General features: G+C 38.6%; 1 protein-coding gene across 2 annotated transcripts in view; it reads right to left on the bottom strand.

The window, feature by feature from the left end:
- The window catches only part of RGS20 (regulator of G protein signaling 20), a 75,639-nt gene extending 58,182 nt beyond the window's left edge, over positions 1-17,457 (bottom strand). The window contains exon 1 of one of the 2 annotated variants that reach the window (XM_032846591.1): positions 17,183-17,457. In XM_032846591.1, coding sequence (XP_032702482.1) covers positions 17,183-17,335 — 153 coding nt within the window. In that variant the 5' untranslated portion in view covers positions 17,336-17,457. The remainder of the gene's footprint in view (positions 1-17,182) is intronic. The other variant, XM_032846592.1, reaches the window with a different exon arrangement.
- Between the last annotated feature and the right edge of the window lie 1,753 nt (positions 17,458-19,210).

Genomic DNA, 19,210 nt, shown 5'->3' with positions numbered 1-19,210 from the left:
AAAAAAAAAGAATCCTGATAAACATATTTCGTAGATGCCTATGAGTCATTCAAATGGAGCTGCTAAATAGGTTGTTATAAAAGAGGCTTGAGCTCAGGGTAGAGGTCTGGGTGGGAGTCCAGGAGAGATGTACATTTAGGAGTCATTAGCATAAAATGGTATTTAAAGCTATTGGAATTGGGTAAGATTCTAAGAAAAAGATGAAAAGATAGAATAAGATTGAATCAATTTAAGGAGTTTGAACCACATCCAGATGGAAATGGGGAACCACTGACAAAATTTAATCAGGGAGTTAATAGGATTAGATTTGTATTTTAGAAAGAATCTCTCTGTCCTATGATGTTACTTAGAGGCAAGCATGACTGGAAAGAGGGATGAGGGAACATGTTGTTGCAATAATTTTTGGGGAGATGATAATGACTTGCTTTAGGAAAGTGTTAAATAGAGTAGAGATAACTAAATTAACAGATCAAGAGATAATTTTGAATAGTGTGAACAAAACGTGGGAATTGATTAGACATGTGAAATGAGGACAAGAGCAAGGTCAAGGGTTCTGCCTCCCAAATTGCTAGTTCAAAACCAGGTGGATGATGGTACCCATTTTTTTTTTTAAAGATTTTATTTATTTGCCAGAGAGAGAGAGAGCAAGCGAGTACACACGAGCAGGCAGAGAGGCAGGCAGAGGCAGCGAGAGAAGCAGGTTCCCTGCCGAGCAAGGAGCCCGATGTGGGACTCGATCCCAGGACCCTGGGATCATGACCTGAGCCGAAGGCAGCGTCTTAACCCACTGAGCCACCCAGGCATCCCGATGGTACCCATTTTTACTGTGATAGAGAACCTAGGAGAAGAAGTTTGGGCAAAAGTGAAGACAATTGCTAATTTTGAAGTGCCTGTTAGACATCTAAATCTGCATGGTCAGTAGACTTTTGTAAGTTCATGTGTGGACTGCAGGAGACAGAGCCTGAGTGGAGTCATCAATCCATAAGCTGTCTTAGAACCTTTGACACTGCCCAGATTAGCCAGGGAAAATGATTCCAGTGAGAAGAGAACAGGACCAAAGATGAAAACTTAGGGAACTTCCAATTTTTCAGAATCAGTAAAGGGAGAGAAATTTTTTTTAATGAGACTGAAAGGGAGCAGCCAGAGAAGTAGAAGAAAATAAGACAAAAGGGACATCATTTGTCATGTTTCAGACTCTGGTTAGATGTCATGTCATTTATTTCTTTTTGTAACCCTGCAGGCAGTTCTTGATGTCCTCTCCGTTTTACAGAAGACTATATTGAGACTCAAGTGAAATAACTGGGTCAAAGACACTCATACAGAAAATAATAGATCAAGTTTGAAGGAATTTAAACAAACATTGGACTGTGAAGTTTCTACCCTTTGATTGTTCCCAAAAGGAACGAATCCTGTGTGTGTGTGTGTGTGTGTGTGTGTGTATGCGCGCACACATACACACGTGCGTCCCCATGTACATATATTTGTATATATGTAGACTATCTCTAGGAGGATACAAAGAAGCTGCTAAGACTGAAGAGTGGTTGCCTTGGGTGGATCAGGGAGTAGAGGTTGGAGACTGGCCAGATGGAGACTTACTATATTGTATACACTGTAATGCTCTGTATTTTTGTAATAGAGTCTGTAATAAAGACTGGGCTCCTTTTCTTTCTTTCTTACTCTTTCTTTCTTACCCTTTCTTTCTTTCTTTCTTTCTTTCTTTCTTTCTTTCTTTCTTTCTTTCTTTCTTTCTTTCTTTCTATGCTTGACTACTGACAGCTTTCAGTCCCCTTCCCTTCTGCTGAAAGCTGACAGCTTTCAGTCCTCTCCTTTCCCTTCTGCCTCATATCCAGGCAAACTGATAGGACAGCCTCGATGCTTTCTCCTTTGGCACCTGCAGGGAGTTTAAGCGATGTAGGTCTTGACTCTTGCAGAGGAGAACCCTCAGTTCCAGCCCCACCATAAAATTCTAAGCCACTCTCCTCCTGTTCTCTTCAGCCATTTTTGGACCGGTTAGTAAGCAACCTGCCTTGCTCTCCTCAGAGAGCCTCATTATGGGAGTAATACATCTCTTTATGCCCTCTTGGTATTTATGTGGCCTCATTGGTCTGGACAAGAGAATCAAATTGGGGATGTACGGGTGGGAAGGCCCATTCTGCCTATGTAGGGGTGACCACAACAATTGTATTAGGTGACAACTGTAAGACTGGACGAGTCTGTTTTGAATATTCCAATTCAAAAATATAAGTTAGCCAGGACATTTTTAAATGGTAAGAATTTAAAAAGGCCCATGTCCCAAAGTCTTAAGATTTTAAGATCCATATGGGCATTTTTCTTATCTGTTAAATCATTAAAAAGGCTGAGAAGGTAAAGAAAACTAAACTAAACTAAAGAAAACTAAAACTAAAATGAACTAAAATCTGTGCTCTTTCTTCCATAATATTCTATACCTTTAGAGATCAGGAAGGGAATTATTATGTAAAGTATAAAATTAAAAAGAAAAATTCAAAATTAATTTTTGAAGCTTTAGGGATCTTTTTCTGGGATCTCCAGCTCTATAAAAATTGCATTTGTCCAAACTGCCATATTTTTAAAAATCATGGATTCTTACAATTAAAAAAATATATATATATATATCTCCAACCAAGCTATTCCTGAAGTATAGTAAGCTGTGCTCCAACAAAATCCTTCCTATATTTTGCATACTTCCTTGCATCATATTGTTTACATATTTTACCCTGATGTGCAAACACTTACAAAATGTTCTCATACATGCATCTCACTTCACCATCCCCTTCCTCATTGCTATTTGGTGAGGAAGCTACAGACCAGTGAGCTCAGATGATATCTGTTAGGCTGGCAAGGAGCGGAACTGGGCCACAGACTGGTGCTTCCTGACTGGTGCTTCTTGAACCACATCCAGGAGACATGGTCATTATTTACTGATGTCAGTAACGAGGATTGACAGTGACAGTCATCAAGGACAGCAATAATGTTGATCCATATCTCCGAATGCCTCCGATGGCAGCTAAATGTGAAGTACCTTCGACCACTTTCTTTCTCTTAAACTAAAATTCCGGTTTCCCTTCCTTCTCACACCCAGCAAGTAATGAGAATTCCATGATGAGCTTGCTTCCAAACTACCACTGGAGATTGAATGCCCGACTTCAACTCTATAGGCGTTGGGTCCATTGATCACATGGCTGTTCATTCTCTACTTCGCTTAGTAATACAGTTACTTCTCTGAGATCCTAAAAGGGCTATATAGCTTCATAATAGCCCAATTTACTTAAAACTAAAGAACAGTATTTCAAGCACCAACAGAGAATCCCCTAAAATTTTAGATACTGAAGAATACACATCAGAGTAAAGTTTCTGGGAGACTCTGCCTCCCAGGTGTCAGACACCTTTGGTAAGTTAAATCCTTGGAGTGAAGAATATGGTTATTCTGAAATGAAATACAATATAGTTGAAATTCTGTATAATTTATAAAGTTCCTATTTAATTATTTATTTTTTTCAAGAAAGCTTCTAGTCTTAGTGCAGCCAAGCTTTGCACAGTGATTGGCAGAGTCCAATATAATTGTAAATCAAACATTTGTTTTTCAGATCGTATGCAGTTTCTCTTAAGAAGATATGGAACAGGTCAACAAGGGTTCCTATTGTAATGTTTCGTCCTAAGGCTTTTCAAGGATCCGTGTCAGTGACTATGAGAAATGAAAAACCCTGTCATTGAAATCCTAAGAGCTGGTGGAAGCAAACAGAATCTTGAACAATGTAAGCGTGAGAAATGCAGGGGACGGGGCTGCTCGCATAATCAGAAGTCTTCTTTTTCTTATGTTGTCTGTCTACAAAAGTTTCCAGCACTGCTGCCATTTGACTGCTAACATTTTTCAGGGGTTCTGTTGCTCCCCTGGGGTGCCTGGTGGTGGAGGGGAGAAGGGAGAAGGTGGATAAAATCAGAGCAGTGGAAAAGCCGCAGATGGAGGAAGGGGTGGCAGAGTCAGGAGACCGAAGCCCTACTAGCCATATCCCTTGTGACTTCGGGTAAGTGTGTGCTCACTTGGGCTTTTCCCTTCCTGCCCAGGGAAATGTGTGTACATTTTCCTTTCCTGCACAGGCAGATTTAGTGAAGATGGTCTCTAGGGCTTCCAAAGAGCTGATTTCTGGGTTCAGCTCTTCTGAACTGTTCGACCCATTCTCTGATACGTACGTAATCACTTTCCATTGTCCTCTCTTGGGACTCCCTCCCCAAAGGAGGAGGGACACACACACACACACACACACACACTAACCCTATACCTTAGAGAAGAGAAGCAGAGCAGAATCCCCAGGGAGCTCTGGAGCCCAGCATACCTCCCCAGGCAAGCACTTATCAACATCCCCTCTGCGGCTTCCCCAGCTCACTTAATTAAATTACAGCGTTCTCCTAAACAGTTTCCACCCTGGAGCCTGTGCAGCACTTAGGTCCACTCTAACCTGTTCCCCACCCTGCAGAAGGAGGGATCTTTCTAAAAGGCAAGTGTGATCACATTACCCACCCCCCACTTCCCCAACCAATCACTGGCTCCTCATTTCTCTTTAGGCCCTAATACAGCATGTAGACCTTTTATGATTTGATCTGTACTCTTACCTACCTTTCTTTCTCACTCTTTGTACTTCAAGCTCCAATCATATTAATGTTCCTCAGTTCCTAAAAATCCCCTTGTTCATGTTCATTCCTGGCTCTTTTTATACATTCTCCTTCTGCTGAATCATTACCCATTCCTAATCTGCTTCTCCTCCTTTATCCTAAGGCCATCTCTTACTTAGCCTTCAAGTTTCAGCTTAGAAGCCATTTCCTCCAGGAAGCTCTCCCAGGTTGGGCTAGCTGCCCCTATACTTTCTCTTGTCACAGCATTTCCTGCACTGAATTGTGATAGTTTGTGAGGGTCAGGAATTTGCCCTTATACAGACCTGTGTCTCAAAAAATCTAAAGCAGTACTGAGACATAATGTGTGTTCAATCAATAGTTGTAAATGAATGAACTTAGACATGATGTGATCTGGAGTTGGTAATTGTTGAATCTGGTAATGTGTACATCAGGTTCTATTATGCTATTATTTACTATGCTATTTTCTCTGCTTTTATGTATATTTGACATTTATTGTAATAAGAGCATTTTTAAAAAAAGATTTCATTTATTTATTTGAGAGAGAGGAAGCATGAGTAGGGGGAGGGATAGAGGGAGAAGCAGGCTCCCCAGGATCATGACCTGAGCTTAAGGCAGACACTCAACTGACTGAGCCATCCAGATGCTGTAATAAAAATTTTTTTTTAAAACATGATTTTTAACTTCTAAACAACATACCTCAAATCTTAATTGCAACAGACAACAGAGACAGCAGGGTAGAAGCTGCGACAATTCTATGTACAAGCCTCCTAGGTGTAAGGTTTATTAAAATGCCTGTTCAGAGAAGGTGTGATGTGAAAGGGAACACAGGCAGTTCTTCCTAGAGGAGCCTGCCTTCTATTTGTCCCCATGGTCCTAGGCCGGATCCACCAATTTCACACTGGTAGAGCACAAAAATCAACAAGCAAGATGGCAAGAACAAGGGGAGACATTGTTCCATCCAAAGTGGAAATTTGTGACAGGGCTCAGGAAGGCAGCATGAGCTTTGTAGCTTTTCCAGTGGTTCCTAATAAACCAGGCTTTGTGTGAGTCTCACCCAGGCTGCACAGGGCCCTGTACTAAGGCTTTCTCTTTCCCCTGGCTTGGCTGCTGGGAAAACTTGTTAGCTCTCACTGATTTCTTTGAGTTGCACACCACTGAATTGGATTGCTTTGCTTTGCATTTTAAAAGGAGTATTTTTCTTGAGGAAGCTGGGAGTTGGCACGGACTTGAAATTTCATATTTTGAGACCATCCAGAATTCATAACTATCATTAATTTCCTTCATGGCACTTGAGACATTTGGCTGAATAAAGATTCTAACAACAATCTTAGCTTAAAGAGGTAGAGAAACTCAGTATTTTACCCACGTGGTGGGAATAAAGTACGAAAATAATACATTTCTTCTACTACTAATCAATTAGCAAACCAGTATTGACTGGGCTTTTAGATGTGCCCAATATGAGTGAGGCTCTACCTTTAGATGGGAATAATTAGATTAGCTGTTTTGGGGGAAACTGGGTACAAATCAAGCATGGGTTCCCCAGGACAGCAGCGCAGGACCAATGGGAAGCCTGGACCCATGGGTGCAGATTGTTTTTTAAAAGCCAAAGTATCTGATTAAAAAAACCTAATAAAATTACTTGCGAGAGGTATTATTGTCTTGATTTTATAGATGATAAAACCAAGACAAAGAGAATTAAACCTGACTTGGACCTGAATTCAAAAACCAGTTCTGGCCAGTACAAAGACATTGATTTTATGTCATCCTATTGCCTGGTTTGCACCTGCATACACCAAAAAGATGCACACAACTGAACTTCAGCTGGGATAAAGGATGTCTTCAAAGAATCAGATTTCTGTCAGTTACATCTGAGCCTCAAGTTTTACTGGCTTGAGATCCTGCAATACTGCAATGTCCACCAGGTGTCAGCATTTACCGTTCTTTCACTCCCTTAGGTCTTCCTGTTACAAAGTATTAGGACAGAAAAGCCCATTTCGCTCCTGGGTGCCTCAAAATGTCTGGGCATGAGGTGAAGGGTTATGTGCCATGAGGTAAGGATGCTGCTGAACACTGAATCTTGACTCCATGCAAATTTGAAAATGTCATGAGCCCTCTGCTGCTCTGATTTTCTAAAACCCAAAGGTATCCGTTTTTTTCCTCTCTTCTTTGTGGTTTCATGTATTTAAAAACCAGTTCATTTCTGATGGATGAGCAAGCAGAGTTATAACCTGGCCTTTGGCCAAGACTGTACAGGAAAAGAGGAGGTTTTGAAAGTGCCAGAGGATGCCTGGAATGCTGGGCTTCTCTATAATCAACAGCAGAAGCCGGTGCCAGATGCGGCTGGGATTTGGACCAGGCTGGAGTGTGGCTTCTGACAAAGGACCAGAAATAGCCCCAAACACCAGGTCTGTCTTCTGCTCAGCTTCCACATATACCACATTACACTACTGCAAGGTCATCCTTGTGGGTCTAATATTACCATTCCTTGTAGATTTCGTGAGTAGGAACAATCTAAGAATTCCTTTACATCTAAGTGCAAAAGAATTTGGACTTTATTTTTTTTCCTAATGGGAGAGACCAGGCCAGAATGAGACAATGAGGTGCCTTGGGGATGCCTGGAAATGTGGGGGAAGGGTCTAGGATGAGAGGTAGGGGAAACAGCGAGGATTGCAAACTTCTGTGATCTCTCAGGCTGGTCCAGGCTAATGGACATGGTGCCTGAGAGACCTTCTTTTGCTTTCTGTCCCTTATACCATCTGGATCTTCAACTTGCCCGTCTCAAATGTTGTGAAGAATAGACAGAAGACAATGATTGGTCCCCCAAAGCCTGGACTCCCTCAGGTGCCAACACATGATGGAAGATGCCTGCCTTTCTTTTTCCAAAATTGCCACTTTTGCAAAGGTGAAACTTACTGACCTTAATGTTACCAGCAAGTTGTTAAAAATAGTTAGTTGGCCTCTATTTTATTATTATTTTTTTAATTTTATTTTTTATAAACATATATTTTTTTCCCCAGGGGTACAGGTCTGTGAATCGCCAGGTTTACACACTTCACAGCACTCAATATAGCACATACCCTCCCCAATGTCCATAACCCCACCCCCCCTCCCAACCCCCCTCCCCCCAGCTGTTGGCCTCTATTTTAGAAGAGAAGACAAACATGAAAAAAGGAAGCCATAGTCGCTGGCTTTTATTTGCTAATCATATGCCTGTCTTTCAATCTATCAAACGAGTTCTGTGACAGAATTATCTATGTAATTAAGTGCATGTGTTCCTTGGATGATGCTGCTGGTAGTACAGCTCTCACTTCAACTGAAAACTTCAAAAAATATATGCTTTGAACATGTGACATTCTGGGAAAATTGTCAGAAAACGGGGTCCAATCTAACTTGCAGAAGCAGAGAGAGCAGATTTATTACAGAATGCAGAAATGTGTGAAATTGATAATATCAAATGCTTTGATCATTTCTTTCGAGTAACGTTTTATTCATTCCATTTGGTCATTTCTGCTCAACTATTCTTTCACAACCTCAGGCAACCTTTAATAACAGTTTATAGGTAAAAATATTCATGGAGGGACACTGGGTGGCTCATTCTATAAGCATCTACCTTTTGCTAAGGTCATGATCCCAGCTGGGCTCCCTGCTCAGTGGGAAGTCTGTTTCTCCCTCCCTCTTTCTCTCTCTGTCAAATACATAAATAAAATCTTTAAAAAAATATTCATGTAGCTGTGTGTCTGGATTACTGGATGACCCGCACTGACTCAAGGGAGCACAGAGGATCACACAAAAACCTCACAGTCCCCCATGTCTGGTGAAGGTGGGGTTTGTCTGGTGACTCTAGACTTCAGTTACTTTGGGGACTGCCCACAGATCTTTGCTAAATTGAGGATAAATGGATGAGATGTGTGGATTTATCTCTGAAATGTGATTATAAACCCTGCAAGTGATAAATACAAAAATGCCAGATTTCAAATGCCTAAATTAGCACTATTTCCTTCAAGTGTCATTGTTACTTTGGGAGGCCATATGCTGGTTCAAAGTTGCAGTCTCTCAAAATATGCTGGTCAGCTCCTCTAAGATGGTCTCTCAGCCTATAGAAGGGCCAGAACAGATTGATCCAGGAGTGGATACCAGACCCATACTGGGCCAGATTCTCTCTCTTGGGAATTGGAAATGAGAACATGGAGATGCAGTGATGGGAGTCTGCTTTTTGGTGCTGAGCTGTCTTTCTAGCACCTTCCACGGACTCCTAGCCTCAGGTTTCTGAATGGCCAGACTCCTGCTGTTTATCTTCTGGTCATAGACAGTTTGAACAGGCAGTTACCAAAATGTGTTGAGATTATGCTTACGATATTTTAGTCTTATTGCAAATAAGAGTCCTTGGAATGCTCTATCACTTGAAAATGAATCCTTAGAATTTTTAAGGCTGAGAATTCAACATTATGTAAGCACAATATATTCTTAAGGGAAAACATATCTGGTTACATCACTGATGTCAAATTAAATTACTTATGTAGTCTGCAATCTGAGTTCCATTCTTGAATATTTGAAATATATTCCAATAGTCACTGCACATTTTAAACTGAATATTATCTGTCAGCCTGTGTACTTCATTTTAAAATTTCTTTTTTCAGTCATTTTATATGCAGTAACTATGAAGCCAGTCTGTGGACATTTCTAAAATAAACTTCCACATTACAAGCCTAATCTGAATTGCTTTTGCCCACAGAGTGGAAATACATGGTTCATATAGAACCTATGACAACAAGTTTCCTGTCAGAGGCTCCCAGTGGTGTGGTGCATAAACAATGAATCTGGGAACACTGGAAAAAAAAAAAAAAAGTAAAATTTAAGATGTTAAAAAAAAAAAAAAGAGGCTTCCAGTGAAGTTCATCTACATCTTTGCCTTCCAAGAAGGCAAAACTTTAATGTAAATTTCCAAAGATATTTGCAGTGATTTTATGGTTTTGTGAAGGCTGGCTTGATTTTTTTTTAAAGTTTATTTATTTTCTTTGTAATCTCTATACCCAATGTGGGGCTCAAACTCACAACCCTGAGATCAAGAGTCACATGCTCTTTTGACTAAACCAGCTGGCTGCCCCAAGGCTGATTTGATTTTGACCAGAAAGCCAACAACATGATTTTTATGAGATCTTTTGAAAAGGGGAAATGAGACTGAGACACCTATTTTTTCCTAATCATTAATTAAACATCTGAGCATTATAAGATTTACGAAAAAAAGCCTGAAACGCATAATGAGGCCAAGCAGGAATTTCACAGTATGTTTTTAATACTTCTAGACAGGATCTTTTGCCACTTTTATTTTATTTTATTTTTAATTTTTACTTACTTATTATGATTTTTTTCTTAGGATCTTTTGCCATTTTTAAAGATTTTTCTGAAAGGTCAAGATCAGTTGTGCTATCCAGTGACTGTGTGAAGTGTGTGCTAACAGCTCCTACTGTGGTAATAAAGAGATAAATGGGAAGTTGTATTTATGTATTTGTGTGTCTATTTGTTGTTTAATTTCAAAGGGTAAATTCTAAGCTCCAGTCTTTGAGATTAAAAAAAAGTCTTTTTATTATGTTAATTTTCAAATAAAAAAACGCCCCAGAGCAAATACACTCATCAACTCTCATATCCATCACTCAATATCAACATATTGCCAATTCTGCTTCATCTCTTACTCCTCCCTACTCCCCAGATCCCCTGTTATTTTAAAGGAAGTCGAAGGTCATATGTCATTTCCTCTGAAAGCATTTCCTCTTGCCTCCTTGGGACTTAAAAAAAAAAAAAGGCAGAACCACAGTTTTTTCGGACTTCCTTTTACGGGACAGGATGAGTAGGGCAGTTGTTTCGCCTTTTCTCCCTTCCTCTCTTCGTGTCTGTGAGTTTGATTTGGAGCTGTAAGACTCGTCCCTCACTCATTTCTCCATTCTTTTTAGAATATAACACAACTTTTAAAGAATAATCACAGTTTGCAGTTCCTTTTTACATCAAATATCTCCATCTGAGTGACTGTTTCAATAATTACCATCAATCCTTCCTAACTGTGGCTTCCTTATTTTTCATTGCTCTGAAACACATTTTCATGTGACTTATCCCGGAAGTGTGGCTGTGTCATAATCTGTACACTTGCATATCTTAAATGTCTTTCTCTTGAGTTAGGGCACGCATGACACTGGCTTATGAATCATTCTTGGGATGTAAAAATTTGTTCTTTAAAGCTCTCTTAATTCAATTATTTTCAGTTATTTAGTGAGGACTATAAGGTGAAAATCCTTCTTGTTTCCTTTTAGGTAACCTTATTTTTTTCCCCTCTGGATATTTACTGAAATGCCTTAATTTTTAAAATTTGAACATTCTATGAGGGTATTTCTAGGGTTAGTTCTATTTCCATTAAATTTGCTTATAATACAGTATGTCTTATTAGATTATTGTCTGAAATCTTTATTACATTGGGAATATAAAATTATGTTTAAAGAAAACTTGATTATTGCTGTTTCAGCTACTCAGATTCCACTTTTATCTGTTTCCTTTATCTGTCCCTAAAGTGAGTTTCCAAGATATGACCTTCCTCTCTATTATGTCTTCATAATTTCAGTTTCTTTATCTTTCTCCTCCGTATTGTGATCAAGTTTCTTTTCTTCTCTCTCTCTCTTTTTTAAGGATTTTATTTATTTATGAGAGAGAGAGACAGTGAGAGAGAGAACACAAGCAGGGGAAGCTGGAGAGGGAGAAGCAGGCTTCCCAGTGAGCAGGGAGCCTGATGCGGGGCTGGATCCCAGGACTCTGGGATCATGACCTGAACCGAAGGCAGACGCTTAGTGACTGAGCCACCCACGCACCCCATGACCGACTTTCTTAAATATATTTTTCTATTTTGACCTTAATTTTTGTAGCATCCAATCAGCTGTTAAATCTCCCTCCTTCCCTCCCTTTTTAAATCAATGACTGAATGTCTTATCTCCATTAGAACTTACTTTTTTTTTGGTGACACCTCTCTAACTTCAGAAATGCAACATCTTCTTGAATATAACACAGGTATATATTATTAAAATTCTCCCTCTATTTTCTACAGGAGTATGCCTTGGTGGTACAGTCAACGCCAGCCAAAAGCTGCCAGTAGCAGCAGGAAACATTCTGACTCAGTAGGCAGAATTTCCCGACAGTAATACAGACACGGGGCTGCCGTGACACTTGGTTATGAGTAATCCTTGGGACATAACTTTTTTTCTGTAAAGCTCTCTTGCCATAAATCAATTATCTTCAGTTACTTACTGATTCAGAAAATTATAAGGTAAGAAGAGAAGCACTATGTGGGTTTTCCACTGAAGTGGTAGTGTCCTGCCTTTGTATAATTAGGACTCTCTGTGGCCCCAGCCACTGTACTTTGGAAGTCAAGAAGTATTGTGCTAAGCGAAATAAGTCAGAGAAAGACAGGTACCATATGATTTCACTCATAGGTGGAACTTAAGAAACAAAAAAGTTAACAACAATAATAATATTATTAATAATAAAAGATAACTATACTCCTTTTTTGCCTCATCTAGAACACCCTACAGCAGGTATGGGAGGATTGCCAATTAATATTTGCCTGCTAACTGTAGGAGATGTAATCACAATGAACTTCCAAGTGAAACTTTTTCTGAAGAGATTTGTCAGCATCTCAGGTGTTAAACTAATTACTACAGAATTCTTTCCAGAGGGCCTTAAAAAAAATAAGAACAAAATTTGTCCTTCTTATTGAACTTAACTCACAAGTGGTGGGAGGACAAATTTTCTCTTCTGAATACATTAATGTTAAGGTATTGGATACCAGAAGCACAATTCCTTTTTACTAAGATTTTTTTTCTTCTTCTTTTTTAATCCTTTTGGATAAAAATGGACAATGGACAAAAGTCTATTGTCTTTGTAGCTACCTTTTGGGGCCTTGACATTTATTTTTCTCCTTTTAGCATATAACGTCTTAAAACAGGTGCTTTGATCAGCTGCTCAAGGGATCACACGTCTGGAACAGGTGAGCAGTTAGAAGCCTCTGCTCTTAGAGGTGCATTGATGTTGGAATGATACAAAAAATTGCTTTTTGGAGGGGCATCTGGCTGGCTTAGTCCATAGACAATGAGACTTTTAATCTCAGGGTTAAAAAAAATGATTTTGTGGGAAAAACTTTCTTGTCTAAGCTCTGACCATGTTTATTACTGAAGAATGCACTGACATATACATATAAGTCTCTATCGGTAGAGGGATTTGACCTCTTGTCAGTGTGGCTTTAATGTTTTCTCTCTCATGTCTGTCACTTAGGAAGAGTGATTGGCCCAGGGGATACTCTGCCTCCCACTTGCATTCGTTGTCCTAAATGAAAGGAAGCAAAAATCCTGATGGAGAAAAAAAACTCTGCTGGAGATGGGTGTGTGATTATGTGGGTGGAGGTGTTAATTCATTTTGTCGTAAATTAGTGGCCCATGTTGGGGCACTTCGGGCTGAACGCACAGGGAAAACACTATTAAGAACGTTGGCTTCGGGCGCCTGGGTGGCTCAGTGGGTTAAGCCACTGCCTTCGGCTCAGGTCATGATCTCAGGGTCCTGGGATCGAGTCCCGCGTCGGGCTCTCTGCTCAGCAGGGAGCCTGGTTCCCTCTCTCTCTCTCTCTCTCTCTCTGCCTGATTCTCCGTCTACTTGTGATCTCTCTCTGTCAAATAAATAAAATCTTAAAAAAAAATTAAAAAAAAAGAACGTTGGCTTCAAGCCTATGAAATTATAGCCTACTTTCTAAATCACTATCAGAAGCTATTGAATTAGTAATAAAATCAGTACCAAAAAAGCAAAACAAAACAAAACAAAACCCTAGGTTCAAATCACCACGCAGACGATTTTACACATGTAACCAACACTATTTCCAAACCTGTTTTCTCATCTCTAAAACAGGTCTAATGACACCGGGGCTACTGACCCAGTGAAATTGGTTAAGGACCCAAATGAAAGAACAATTGAAGAACCACAACAATAAATGTAGGCAATACTGTGCTGGTATCATCAGTCTAACTGCCTTTGTTTTCTTTTAACTGTTTATTTTGAGATAATTAGAGATTCATAGTAAGTTCCAAAAGAGAATGTGCAAAGTGTTCCCAGGCACCTAGTGCTCAGTTTTCCTAATGGAAGCTGCATGGCTTTTGTAGAGTATCAGACCCAGGACACTGACATTGGTACAATTCATAGAGCTTGTTTAGATTTCCCAAGTTTTACAAGCACTCTGTGTGTGTGTGTGTGTGTGTGTGTGTGTGTGTGTGTGTGTGTGTAATTCTAAGGAATTTTCTCACATCTCTACGTTTGTGTAGCCATCACTGAAATCAAGATAAAGAACTATTCCACCACCACAAAGTTCCCCCATTCTACCCCTGTGTAGTAACATCCACCACCTTCTCTGTATCCTAATCTTTGGCAACACAAATCTGTTTTCAATTTCTATAATTTTATCTCAAGAATGTTATATAAATGGAATCACACAGTATTTGACTTTCACTCTGTATCATTTCCTTGAGATTTATCCAAGGGACATGTATCAATATTTCATTTCTTCCGTATATCAACAGTTGATTCTTTTTTTTTGTTTCATAGTATTTCATAGTATGGTGCACCACAGTCCTTCATTCGTCCGTTGAAGGACTTCTGGGTTGTTTCTGTTTTTGGTTGTTGTGAAGGAAGATGCTGTGAATGTTGGTGTACAGATTTTGTGTGAACGTGGGTTCTCATTTCTCTGCGCTAAATGCCCAATTGTGAAGTGGCTGGGCCCTAGGATCCTTGCATGTTTGGTTTTGTAAGACACTGCCAAATTGTTTCCCTGACAGGTTGTACCATTGTGCGTCCTTACTAGGAATGTATGGGTGATCCAGTTTCTCTATATCCTTGCCAGCACTAGGTTTTTGTCAATTTTTTTTTTTAAGTGGAGCCCAATGCAGTGTTCGAACTCATGACCTTGAGATCAAGACCTGAGCTGGGATCAAGAATCAGATGCTTAACCAACTGAGCCACCAAAGCACCACTCACTGGTTTTCATTTTAGCTATTCTGATAGGTGTGTAGTGATACTTTACTGGGTTTTTAGTTTGTGTTTTCCTAATGGCTTTGATGCTGACTATCTTTTCATGTATTTATTTACCATCTGTATATGCTCTTTGATGGAACGCTTGTTCATTTTCTTTGCCCATATTCTAGTTGGATTTTTTGTTATTTTATTCTTGAGTTTTGTGATTCTTGATATATTCTAAATATAAGGCCTTTGTCAGATAAGTGTTTGCAACTATTTTCTAAGTCTGTAGTTTGTCTTTTTAATCCTCTTAACAGGGTTTTTGGCAAACCAAAAGTTTATTTTTGATATTTTGAGGTTCAATTTACTAATCTTTTCTATATAGACTATACTTTGGTGTCTAAGAACTCTGCTTAGCTTTAGTTCACAAAGATTTAAAATTTTTTTCCTAAAAGTTTTATAATTTTACTTACAGTTGTACATTTTATAAGTCCATGATGCATTTTGAGCTAATATCTATATAATGTGTGAGGTTTAGGTGGAGGATTTTTGAAGGTTTTTATCACTGACTTCTGGACATCTAGACACATTCTAGCTCATGCTCTCCCTGTCTACTTTTCTATATTTCTAACATTATTTCACTTCTCTCTTAAATTTCATCTCTCTCACTCTTTCATTAGGCCATTTTCAGTTGTTTTACTCCATATCGGTCATATATCATCTCTATTTCTTATTGCTTTCCTGATCAAAACAATGTAATCACATAGATATAATCTACTATTGACATGAGTCATGCCAACAATATGATAATTTGATAATATGTTGATATGTTTGTCTTTCCCAATATATTGTAAGTCCTCAAAGAAGAAGGAGCATATCTTTCTCTTTCTTGAAACCTAGCCCAGGTTTTGCAAATAGTAAGGACGCTGTGCTCTTTGTAGAATAAAAATGAATTGAGTTCTACCATCCTTATATGTTAGAAGAGGAACATGTTCACCTATATGTGTGTCTATATCAGATGTGACATAAAAAGACTTTTTTGAGGAGGCAAAATTGAGTGGCGAGGCCAGTAGCAACCCAAATGGATCACTCCTGACTGCTCGAACCTGCTGTTGTACAGGCTGGAACCTGTTTATTTAGGTGAGTGAGGTCAGGATCACAGGTTGGATTGCCTGGTGCTGGTAGTGCATTTGATTCCAGGATGGTATGGGAAGATATACCGCTGATTCATAAAAACTTTCCCAGTGTATTTGCCCATGATTCTGTCTAAAGCATACCCCTCAATACAGTTAGAACTTTGATATTATATGTGTGTACACATTATATATATATATATATATATATATATATATATATATACATATACACACACATAAAACATACCTAAGTTATTGTTGCTGTCTGTTTCCTCAGAGTAGCTCTAAATTCTACCTTTCAGAAATCTCTTTTGCATGGGTTCCATACATTTAGGTGTAGATGCCTGTTAATTAAGGACTTCCAGCCAGTGTATCTATTTCATTTTAGTTTCCTAAAGACCTAGTGCTCAGGTGATAATAGGAGCTGTGGATTATCGCATATTATTTGTTCACATCTGTCTGAAAGCTCAAAACTGAAGGTCAGTACCTTTCTACATTTTTCTTCTTCCTGTGCCAATTTGTTAAAATAAGATGTCTGACAATAAATCATGATTATTATCAGGATATGAGCCATGGCACAAGGACAGATCAATTTTTTTTTTTTTGGTCTTAAAGTATTTAAATAGGTTTGCTGTAGTATGATTGCAGTGTGTAATTCTGAGCTCTGATTATTGGTAGGCATTAACACATGCCCATCCCCCTCCACTCTGAATATCATTTTAGAGATGATTCTATTCATAGTTAAGAGGATTTACAGACTTAAAGTGCAAAGATACTACACTGAGCAGGGACATTGTCACTCTTCAGGGAAATAATGTTATCTATTGGTAGAAATTCATGCTTAGAAAATTCACCACAGAAAACTATGAATTTAGGAAAAGCATCCCTTAGCTTCTTAATGTTCTTATGTTTTTGTATTATTTTATCATTTTTTTTCCTTGAGCAATTTTTGTAGAAAGCAGTCTATAATTTGTCTTTCATTACTATAAGGGATATAAATTTTATTTCAGAGAAAAACATCTGAGCCACAATAACTGCAGAACATCAATAGTCAGAAAAATCCATGACTATGTCTCCTGCTTTTTTAAAACATTACCTCCTGAAGCAAGCAAGCAAGCAAACAAACAAACAATAAATAAGCATTTGTCTGGACAAGGGAAGCTGTTTAGTTTGGAGAAAACTGGACATATCTGATAATTATTATCAAGGTTCTAGTTTTTCTCTTGGGGTTGGCTTGAAAACATTTTGATAAATCCTCAGTAAGACAGAGGAACAATACTATGAAAGCTTGCTTATGGTTTTATATTCTTTTTGGATAAACCTTTTCTTTGTTAAGTAAGGGTCATGGATTGTGGAAATCGTCTTACCTTGACCTTAGTGCTGCCTTCATTTTCCACGGTTTGGTGAATGTTTGCTTTATATCCCTCAGCCCTAGGCAGGGGCAGGAATTGCTTCCACGCAGATGGCCTGGAGAAATGTTTCTGGAGGCACTCTTGGTTGTCTTGGGAAGGACTGGGCATATTTTTACAATAAAGTTCCAAATGAATCCTGCAACCTGATTTTAACAACACTAGCCCAGGGTCCACTCTATTTCTCTTCGTTCGGCTGATGCTGGGCCATCTGTCAGTCCTTTGGGGACCTCCCTGGAAAGTTACACTATCTGAAGCAAAAGGATTATCTGTTTTGTGGATCAGCAGTTTATCTGCTAGTGTTCTATTCCAGGTAGAGCCTCCTATTTTTGAATGTCTAGGTATGTTATGACTGCCCCCTACAGGCAGCAATGAGCTCTTAATTCAAACTTAATCCTAAATCAAAATTGAAAGAAATGATATAAGAGATATATTGTTTAGGATATAATGACAAAGGGAATAGATCGTTGTGTAAAATTCTGAATTAGTCATGTTGTGACAGGGACTAGTACCTAGGCTATGCAATACAGAGGCAGGTGGTCCACTTAATCTATGTAGGTTTTTTGAAAGGTCATTTCAGCAGCAGTCAGCTTTGTGGCTAGAAATGTGTACTAATCTCATACCCAAACTTAAGACCAGGATTATTACACCTTAATTGATATCATGTAGGATTAAACTGATTTTTCTAATGAAGTAATTAATCATCTAGTGATTAAGCCAAGAGTTGTCTTCTAACATGGTACTTCACATTTGTAAAGTGCCTTATAAATAAAGATTATTAAACAGAATGCAAAAGAGTAGAACATAATACCTTTCTCTCAAGGGATACCTAATTCTCAAGTAGGCCTTGCTGGGTCACAGAGGTAAAGACGTAGGTGTGTATTACTGAGGGTTATGAACTGGAAACATTTCCTTTTGTAAAATGACCCCAAGCCTCCAGGATTGGTATACAAAACAGACACAATCCCTATCAACATCTCAGCTTCCTTTTTTTATTTTCTTTCAGCTTCTTTTTTTTTTTTTTGCAGAAATTGATAGGTTGATTTTAAAATTCACCTATGAGATTGGAAGGAACCCAGAATATCCAAAACAATCTCATAAAAGGAAAAACAAAGTTGAAAGATTCATGTTTCTCAATTTTAAAACTTTTTAAAACTTTTAATATTTATTATAACTTAATACAACTTAATAAAACTTATTATAAATTCACAGTAATTAATATTGTGGTACTGGCATAAGGGTAGACATATAGATAACAGAATAGAACCGAGAGTCTGTGAATAAATCCATACATTTATGATCAATTGATTTTTGAGAAGTTGCCAACATAATTCAACAGAGGAAAGAAATGTCTTTTCAACAAATGGTGCTGGAAAACGGGATAACTAGAGGTGGAAAAATTAAGTTGAATTTCTACCTCACACCACATAAAAAACTAACTCAAAATGAATTTAACCTAATATGTGAGAGATGAAACTACAAAACTGTTAGAAGAAAATGTAGGGGTAAATCTTTGTGACCCTGATTTAAGCAAGGCTTTCTTACATACAACACCGAAAGCATGAGGGACAAAAGAAAAACACAGGTAAACTGGACTTCAGCAAAATGAAAAACTTTGATTTTCAAAAAACCTGATCAAGAAAGTGAAAAGATAGGCTGCCTGGGTGGCTCAGTGGGTTAAAGCCTCTGCCTTCAGCTCAGGTCATGATTCCAGGGTCCTGGGATCGAGCCCCGCATCGGGCTCTTTGCTCAGCAGGGAGCCTGCTTCCTCCTCTCTCTCTGCCTGTCTCTCTGCCTACTTGTAATCTCTGTCTGTCAAATAAATAAAATCTTTAAAAAAAAAAGAAAGTGAAAAGATAACCCCAAAACAGAAGAAAATATTGTAAATCAATATACATAGTACAATAATTATATCCAGAATATGTAAAGAGTTCTTACAACTAACAAAATAAAACAAAATTTAACTAAAAATTAGTGATGTGTTTA

Source organism: Lontra canadensis, unplaced genomic scaffold (assembly GCF_010015895.1).
Source record: "Lontra canadensis isolate GAN:19392208 unplaced genomic scaffold, GSC_riverotter_1.0 scaffold177, whole genome shotgun sequence".
Taxonomy (NCBI): Eukaryota; Metazoa; Chordata; class Mammalia; order Carnivora; family Mustelidae; genus Lontra; species Lontra canadensis.
Note: the sequence above shows the minus strand (reverse complement) of the source record. Positions and strands in the feature narration are given on the sequence as shown.